Below are 9,573 nucleotides of genomic sequence, written 5' to 3'. Positions count from 1 at the left end.
TTATCTCCTTCCCTTCTTCTTCCCAGGTACAACCTTGAATGCTGCATTTGTCTCTGGGCTAACCTCTCTGGTAACAGGTTGCGGCTTTCCCTTTGCTACCTCATTCCAGCCACTTGCACCACCATTAGCAGTTCCGGCATCAATGATAATGCCTTTGTTAGCAGCTGATCTACGACGGACGAATTCTTCCGCGAAACGACGACCGTCCATGGTTGTAGTGCAGGTGTAAATGGTTTCGGCAATGAGTTCAGTCTCCGCAGGGAAGGTCAAGAGAGTTTGAATGAGCTCGTCGGCTATTAAACATTAGCACCACATCAACGCCCAAGTGGAGCAGTGGAAGAATACCTTGCAAACCCTGATTTAACCCCTTGATGCTTGCCTTACACCATTTCATAAACTCCTCGTTTGCGCTCATTGTTGGAGGCTTGGATGCAGGTGATGTTGGTGAAACCTTCTTGGCCGTCGTAGGAACAGGAAGACCTAGAGCAGGAGTGCTAGGCGCAGTCTTCAAGGACTGGGCGGGGGCTGTTGGAATGGGGCTGGTGGCAAGATTCTTAGACTTGCCGCCGGGACCCACCGTAGTCCATACACCTCCAACGACTCCAACCGTGTTGAGCTGCGGTAGCTGCTGAGTCTTACCAGCAAGATCTGCGTATCGCTTACCGCCAGCGGGAGTGGGATGAGCAGCAACGTTCTGGGTTGCTTGTGCGGCAGCAGCGGCAGCAGCTACGGCCTTCGCTTTACGGAGTTCCTCTTCTTTCTGAATCTGCTGGAGAGTTTTCTTAGCACCACCAGTTGGCAAAGTGTTTGCTTTCACCAAGGGCTTTGCCCACGCCGAGGCCTGACTGCTTGACGGAGTTCCGGAGGGAGAAGTGGCCCAGGTAGCCGTGGATGGCAATCCAGGCGCAGGAGGCGGTGGTTGAGTGTTAACCTGTTGGAGCATCATCTGACGTTTGTGTTCGGCTTCAGCGGCGTCTTTTGCTTGTTGAGCCCTGGCCTCAACCTCTTGGATTTCTTTCAAAGAAGGTCCCTTAACCTCGTTTTCTTTATTTGCCCAAGGCGCAACAGAGACACTTGTATGTGGTGTTTCAGACGAAGGGCTGCGGGTCATTGGGAGTGTCGAGGATGGAATTTCTGAAGCATGATGAGAGCCTGGTGGAGGAGGGAAAGGCTGAACAAGAGGTTGTTCGATTTCCTGCCAGACGGACGCAGGGGGAGCAGGTTGCGCTTGCTTTGGAATTGGCGAAGCCTTGGCGGATGATCCCTTAGGGACGCTCGTTTTCAATTGCTCATTAGCCTGGGGTGACGGCTTGTGCTCTGACTCAGGGTCCCAATGGTCGTCAGGACTGGATGATGCAGCATCGGCCGATCTCTCGTTTGACTCATGGGCTTGCTCATGCTGCTCTTGAGAAATTTTATCCTCCTCCTTTTCCACATCCTGCTGAGCTTGTTGCGGCGTCTGCGCAGCAGCGTTGATTTGTTGCTGTTGTGCATGTTCCAATTCTTGCTGCTTCTCAACTTGTTGATGCTGATTTTGGTAAATTCTCTGTGTCTGACGTTGCATATCAAGGAGTTGCTTCTGTTGCTCTAATTGAATATGGTTTGGCGGGTGAATCTGTTGCTGTTGCTGTTGCAAAAATTGATTGCCTGGCTGCATTTGTTGCCCAGGCATTCCCTGTAGTCCATGCCCAACGCCGAATGTATCCCCCCCGCCTCCAGCAGCAGCACCGGCCTGACGCAGTAAGACACCCGGTTCAAATGCATTTTGCGGCCCGACACTAGGTGCACCAGCAGTTGGGGTAGCAAAGCCACCGGGGCTCTGCAAGCTTCCCTGCAAACTTCCATAACTAGGCTGTGAATGGAGACTCTGTTGTGAATGTTGGTGGTGTAACACTTGGTTTTTGGCGAAGATCTGTTGCTGAACAAGAAACTCCCTCTGTCTTGCTAAAAGGTATTGCTCTTCCTGCTTTCTCCTCTCCAGAGCGTTTTGTTGATCGGCAGTGAGTGTGGTTCCAAAGCTTGGGAAACTTCCGGCGAATGGTGGCTGAACAGTGCCAGGTTGTTGGGCATCCAGAGGCCAACCCGACCAAGCATTAGGTACTGGAGCCGCAGGTGCTGCGGTGGGTGCAGTCGAACCCGGAGGTGCCTGCAAAGGAACTAGGAAAGGCTCTCTTGTGTTTCCGATCCTACGTACCAGTTGCCCGAGTGGTTCAAAATCATGATCCTCAATCCTTTTCACTGCGAGCTCCTGGGTAAAAAAACCGGCTTTGTACCAATCATGCATTTCCAATCCCGAGAATGGCCCTTGTATGGTCCCGGATGGGTCACGGTATGTCCACTGTATCTTGTCTGGCATAACCAACACCGTCTGCGGTTGCGGCGGCACAGTCCCCGGAGGCGGTCTGATTGGTTGTGCTTGGTGTGACATCGGTGGCTGCATTGAGTTTGATTGATTTTGCATCTGTAAACTTCCGAGAGTAAAGGAATCTTCGCGTTCCCTAGAAAACATAGAATCCCCGGATGCTTGCGCGCCGATATTTCCAAGGCTTCTTGTGGTATGCAATCCTGAGAATAGATCTGACACGTCGCCCCTGTCTCTCATTGGGCTATCAATATTGCCAAACCCCCTTCTACTCCCAAATCCTCCAAACCTCAAGTCGCCAAACCCGTCGTTTGATTCAAATCCTCCATTCTCGTCCTCCATTTGTTGCTGTTGCTCTGGGGAGAACATCTGCGCAAGTCTACTACGGCTAGCCGAGCCGAACGGACCGCCACCACCACCGATACTGCCCATACCTCCCATACCGCTGCTCGATAAAAGAGTGCCGCCAGGGCTAGCCAAATCACCCAACCCAGAGCCGAAAAATGCGCTTGGGGTGGCGGAGGTTCCCAAGCCGGGAGTCCCAACCTGCCCTCCCCATAACCCACTCCCGCTTATGGACCCAAAACCACTTAGTCCTCCTACAGCGCCCAAGCCTGCAGTAGAACTCCTGCCACTCCTATCGCTACCGGGGGCTCCAACATCACGTTTGAACCCACCACCAATGATGCCACTTCCGTGACCGCCGTCACCGTGTATATCATTAATGTCGTCGTCGTCAGCCTTTTCTGGTGCCGGGCTTTGGTAAGGATTTGTTTCGGTTGGACTCAAAGGCTCATTCTCATTGAGCCCACCGACCATACCGCCTATACTTCCTTGCCGAGATCTACCGTGAAGAGGATAGTTGCCATGCTGGTTCAACTGCAAGTTTTGCAACTGCTGGTGAAGACTTCCTTGGCCCATGCCACCCAGAGTTAAGCCCTCACGGCTACCCCCAAGGCCAGAAAAGCCTAGATCACTCCTGATTTTTGTAGGCGTAGCAATACTATTCCCGCCTCTCGACGCGTTCACAGCTGCAGATGCCATATTACCAAAAGATGCCGAGTTTTTGATGCGGTGAGGATCGTCCATCGAAGAGCGAGGAGAGTGACGTCCCTGACCAGTCCCATGATCGTCCTGATCCCTATCTCCAAAAGGATCCGTGTCAGAACTCATCGGCCTCTCCCTCTCCTCCTCGTCACGGTGATGGTCGACGGCGTGCGAAACTACTCGATTTACGTCGTCATCTTCCTCCTCGACATCTTCAACCTTGGGCGGCGCAGTGGAACCCCTTGCGCCACTGGCTCCTCCCCCGGCTTTGGCTTTGTCCGCCGTATTTGTAGTGCTCTGCAAGGAAAACCCGCCCATTGTACCGCCAAAAGTACCATTACCGAAACTACCCATCGGACTGTTCAGGGCACCACTGCTGGCGAAACCGCTGGAGCCAGCCACTCCACTCGGCCAAGCACCACTTCCCTTCCTGATTAGTCCGGCGCTTCTAGCACCTCCAGCAGTAGATCCTTCTTCTGTACCTTTGTCCTTCGCATGGTCATCTTCTCCGGAGGTGCCGCTACCCCAACGGCCAAACAGAGTGCCCCTACCTCCGGTATCCTCCGCCTCACGCAGCTCGGTCCTACGCCGAGGAACCTGAGGTGGGGTCGAAGTAAATGGTGAACCTGTTAGCGCAGCATCCGATGTTTCACGACGACGGTTTTGCGGACGGTTAGCGCCAGGGGTGGTGATATTGCCAGGAAGAGCACTACTATTAGAGCGTTTGGGGGGCGGTGTATTGGTAACAACGGTATGATGGTTTGTAGGCCCTTGATTACTTTGGTTCGGAGGGACTTTATGAGGGGAGTTAACGTTATTAGAAAACAACTAAATGTGAGAGTCGTCAGTCTATATGCCAAGACTACATTTGCGTTTTTGCATGAAACATGGCCACGTCACTCGTGATTGTGAAATGTTACGAAGAAGAGGGAGGAAACAAAACACACCTCTCGCTCCTCCTCGGTGAGCTCTTCCAAACTAACGGGCTTTAGTCCACCATCTTTGTCCCAACAAACGTCCGCTCCACCTTCGTCGCCAGTCCTTCCCCAGCCAGCACTGTTCCCGGAACTCGTATCTCCCAAGACTAGATCCTTTACATCCCTCAGAGAGTTTCCACTCTGCTCTTGTTGCCTGAAGATTCCCAGCAAATCGTCTTTGCTGTAAGTAGTGTTGATAGAACCCCCCACGCCACCTCTATTGTAGTGATGGGGTGGATGATAAACATTCGAGCCCGAAGGGGTTAAAGGTGGCTGCGAGTGCTGTGACGTAGGGGGATGGGTGAGAGTGGTAGAAAGTGAGGGGCGACGGTGAGTGCTAGAAGTGGCCGAATTACCATTTGCACGTCGAGTCCTTGAAGGGTCAGAAGAGGTCAGCATTTTTGCGCGAGAAGAAAGTTCTTGGTTAAAGGGTTTGTTTGTGCTTGAGTAGAAATCGACAGATGTTGTGAAAAATGGGATGCAGAGAGGAGTGAAAGGTTGCGATGAGAAAGATTGTTCGTGGGTTGAAGGAGAGTGGCAGTGGTTGTTGTAGTGGGGGGGTGGGTCATGCGGGAAAAGAAAAGGCCTAAGCTACGATCGATGCAGGATGGATGGAAGGCGGGGGATATGGGATGGGAGGGGAGTGGGAGCAGGGAAAAAAAAGTTTATAGGTTCAATAATAATTGGAATGTGGTCGGCAACGCAGGAACACCAGAGTATTAAGGAAATAGGACACGGGCTGTACGGAAAGAGGAAACGCGATGGGGGAAATGAATGAATGCAGCACCACTGGATAGGATGAGGACAATGACAATAACGAGAAGAAAAAAAAAGATGTATTCCAAAATAAAAAAAGAAAAGACTAAGGGCAAAAAAAAAATGGAAAAAGAAAAAAAGAGGAATAGTTTTGAATAAAATTATTTTAAATATGGAAAGAGGTTTCTCACCAATCGCCAGAGCCACCACCACCACTCGAGGTGATACCGACAATAGATGCGCCGTCCTTTGGCGTGGTTGCAGAGAACGGAGAGAATGTAGACGACGAAGACATTGTGAAGGGATTTGTGTTTCTTTTGTCTACTATTGTTACTAAACTGGGGTTATAGTAATGTAGCGGCAAAGGGAATATCACTCTGCAGAAAGATCAAATAAAAATTTTGCAAAATCGGTCGGCGGGTATGACTAGGTTTGAGAACTGAATTGGCTGCGATGATGAACAGATTTTCGCTGGTCGTTGTCTGAAGGTTTGTTGACTGACTGACGTGATGTGAACGAACTCGAACAGAGAGAAGAGGTGTGTGTGCGTGCAGTTGAATTGTAGTAAGGGTAGGTCTCTATGTAGCGAGGGCAAAAAAAAAGGGAGCCGTGACACACACGAAATGCAAAATGCAACTCTTACTTGGCTGAATGTGAGGGGTGCGGTGACAAAAGAGAGAGAGGCTGGGGCTAGGACATTTCCACTTTAGGGAATATTTCAATGTTACCCTGACATGTTCGCCCCTCTTTTGGTGAAAATGATGCTAATCTCGCAGGTCTGGTGGAGCGTAACACTTTGCATGATGATGCCGGTTTTCTCCATTTTCTTCGTAATTTGCATAAACACCCCTCCTAGGATATTTGTCTTAAGATCTTACAAAATAAGTTTTCTGCCTAGTTTATCTCCTGAATCTCACGTTTTTTTTTTATCAATTTTAATTCAACATGCATAGAGCCGTGATTGCTCTGTATTACTTACCTCGACACTCCACATCGATATATATCAAAAGAAGGGGGAGGTTGTACTACTGCTATGTTGGTACGTCGTGGGGAGATGAGTGAAGTCATCGGACCCTGGTGAAGCGAGGCGGGCTAGCTTGCGTTACTTATGGACCCTTCACAGCGGCTACAAATCTGTAAATTGGACGGTTTTACGTGTGATCGACCCGTGTCGTCACCCAACTGCCTGTTCACGTGAGGACGCGATTCAGATCCTCAGATCCAGCTTGGACCCTATATCGGGGCTTTTTATGAAGGTTCCGCTTGCGCCTTAACGTTTATTAGGACACCCTTGCGGCTACAAAAATGGGGATATGATATTGATGACAGGCGAGGTTGACGGCGCGCGTTCCTTAAACGAACACTAATCATCGTGACAGTAATTGTGTGTGACGATTTTCAATAGTTTCTAATTGCAAATCAATAATCCTATATCGATATCGAGCTTTGCGCATACTGTCCGCGGTATGGGCTCATTACTTAGGGTCGATACACAGGTGATATCAATTCGTGCTTTGATATTATGATTGTTGCCTGAGTGTATTAAATGCCTAAGATACCCTAGATCCACGTGTATAATCCAGCAATAGGATAAAATACCAACACCTTGTTGGTGGGTATCGCCTCGCAGCTAGGCTTAAGAGATAACTGAGAAGTAAAACCTGACCTGTGCATATATCCCCTTAACATGAAATCTCGCAAGAAAATTTGTCACAATGCACCAAAATTATCTCCTAACTCACCCCTGCGGGCCAGTAATCCCCCCCGTTGTATAACCCCAGATACACTGATCGCTCCTCAATGGTATTCTTCCGGGTGGCCTATAGATTTGTGAATAATCGGGTACCAAGACACTCATATTTATCGTCTGCGCAATTTTTTCATTATCTCCTTGGCATTTTTTACTACTTCTTATTCCTACTCTTGCCCTTTCGAGGTCCCAGTCGCGATAGTGATAGCTCTCTTCCCTGGAGAATTTGAAGCATAAAACCCGATGGTACCATAGTATTGCGCAGGTTAAAATCGATATAATTGCAAAAGTAGTTGAAAGGATGATAGCAACTGTTGTGGTCTGATCTGGAATTCCCATTCTAGGGGTGTTTGAGTATGTATGTATTCGATAAAGTTTTAGCTTGCTCAGGTAGTGATCAACAGTTGGAATTGTTGTAAGCCATTAGGTTTTTGAGACTACTGGTGTGTCAATATACGTTCCTCCAGAAAGCATTAACGATGAACATATATACTTGCAATTGATCATGTGAGGATAATAGATATTCACCAATAATTTTCCCCTCTCGTCCCATGGATAATGAGTTAGCAAAAAAATATAGGAGTAACTAGGCCTAGGGAGCAAACCTGTTACTATTGCGGGTTGTCAAAAATAATGGGACGCAACGGGGCAACGAATACAGCAACGACAACCCAACCCCGCCACCAACGAACGACAATACTAACGAAAATACATTTTGGGTCTCCAGTAGTTCTTATTATCACTTATCCTGTTTGTGGTCTCTTTGTGGTCGGTCATGGTTGAGAGATTATTACGTTGCAATGAAGCCTGTTGCGTCCCATTATTTTTGACAACCCATAATACGTGCATAGGCTTGGTTTTTAACCCCAGGGTACATAAAAGTTGTAAGTGATCCCGAATTTCTATTGCTTGCCTAACGCTCATGTCGATCATGATTAATAAATTCCTGCAGGTATACCTGCATGACGCATTTACCCCTTAACTAACAGGTTGTCAGCGGGGTGGAATTAGGTGACCCTGCGGCGCGTGCAGTGTTCGCCTGTCCGAAATTCATCAATCTTGTTCTAGGTTCGAAACTAAAAGAGAACTATTATTTTTGACAAGGGCTGTGATTTGTTGCGCCATCGAAATTGCGTGTATCACTCGTATCGGTAGACTTTTATCAAACATTTGTTTTGCGAGTGATAATGAGTGATTGAACTCCTTGGTTACGGCTATAATGTGCGGGGACATAAATTTCTCGACGTCATATGCTGGGATTAGGCTTGAGGTCAAGCTTAATTAAGATTTTCGTACTTCCGTAACAAACGGCAGCGGTAAGGTAAGGCCTTCCCGGGGGGCTGCATGCGCATCTTAACACCTTTACCAGCTGCGGCGGGTATCCTTTTTCATAAGTGCAACTTTAGATCTGGTAACGAATAGGAATAAATGTTGTATTGAGATTATTGATTAGTATGTCGGTATAACAGTGAAGAGATGGCGACAAACGGTTTGTATGTGTCTTAGTTAGTACGAATGTCACAAGAGGTGGAGAGTCTGAAGACCATGATCTGGATTGAGAATAATTGCTGTTCGTGAGATGTGATGATCTTGTAAACCTAAGCAATCATTCTCTATAAGCCTATCAAAAAAAAACTATCCTGAGGGATATATTGGTGGAGTGATGACACACATATAACTTATATAGTTTATTGTTTGCACGTAGATGCAGGCAGTTTATTTCCCCGTTTTATCGAATTGGACGCTTTTTCTTTGCCAGTGCAGTACTACCGCTGACCCTTTAGATATCTGCAAAGGTTAATAATGTGCAATATCACTTAGACCCTAGTGATTTCTCCAACCTGCCTCATGCAGCAGGGGTTCATACTTGTGTTGGAAACTTCTTGTGTTTGGGTTTCCCTTGACCGAAATTAGCACCTAAACAAACACCTCCAGAACGCCAAATAAAACCGTGAAATAGAGCTTTGTAAATTGGTAGTGTTAAATATTGTGCCATATACCTCAAATACGATTGTGAATAGTATTGTATATGACTACTACTCTCAGGGTGAGAGGCTTGTTCTACGATCTCAGTTGTGTTGTGATCCTGGAAGCCATATTGCAGTATGCTGGGGATCTCTTCTAAAGATGGGTTTCAGGGCGCAGCGGCCATTTCAAGTGACCTCAACATCAACCTTAAACTGACTATTAGACTCTACAAACACTGAATCCGTGGGAGGGGAGGGGTAACTTACCTCTAACGGACTCCTCCGGAGGTAACTCTAAAAGAAGAAAGCGAACAAAAGAATGAATGGTCCGGGGAGGAACTGCATCTTTGACATCTTAATCGAGATTTCTCAGCTGAAAAGCGGGTTTGTCTACAGACAGGTATGTAACCACTGCTGGAGATATGGTGTTGATGGATCCGGAGGATATGCCAATTTCAATCTTATTTGAGTCTCGTGCAGATGCAGGTGTACAAAGACAAATATTCTAGAGGGACTTGTAATCTAGCTGCGGATGGAGCCTCCGTAGGATAAGCAATTCATAAATATTCAACAGGAAGGGGAGTTCGGTATAGTAGGAATCCCAAATAGCTTTATAAAAGCACGCTCTGGCGCAACGAGTTGGGGGTATCTAAATAGCACCGAATTAAAAGAGCACTGTCTAGATCACGATAACACCTAAGCGGATAACTGAGG

General features: G+C 47.8%; 1 protein-coding gene across 1 annotated transcript; it reads right to left on the bottom strand.

Annotated features, from left to right (window-relative positions):
* Window positions 1-5,944, bottom strand: LAJ45_00209 (uncharacterized protein; the record flags this gene model as incomplete). Its single annotated transcript, XM_046109811.1, has 7 exons — window positions 1-293; window positions 346-514; window positions 578-4,237; window positions 4,357-4,759; window positions 5,334-5,463; window positions 5,519-5,643; window positions 5,871-5,944. The coding sequence occupies 7 exons, from the start codon at window positions 5,942-5,944 to the stop codon at window positions 1-3; spliced, it is 4,854 nt and encodes a 1,617-aa protein (XP_045976504.1).
* Between the last annotated feature and the right edge of the window lie 3,629 nt (window positions 5,945-9,573).

This window comes from Morchella importuna (genome assembly GCF_003444635.1).
Source record: "Morchella importuna strain M04M26 chromosome Unknown Morimp01GS001, whole genome shotgun sequence".
In the NCBI taxonomy this organism is placed as follows: domain Eukaryota; kingdom Fungi; phylum Ascomycota; class Pezizomycetes; order Pezizales; family Morchellaceae; genus Morchella; species Morchella importuna.
This window is presented reverse-complemented; position numbering and strand designations above follow the sequence as displayed.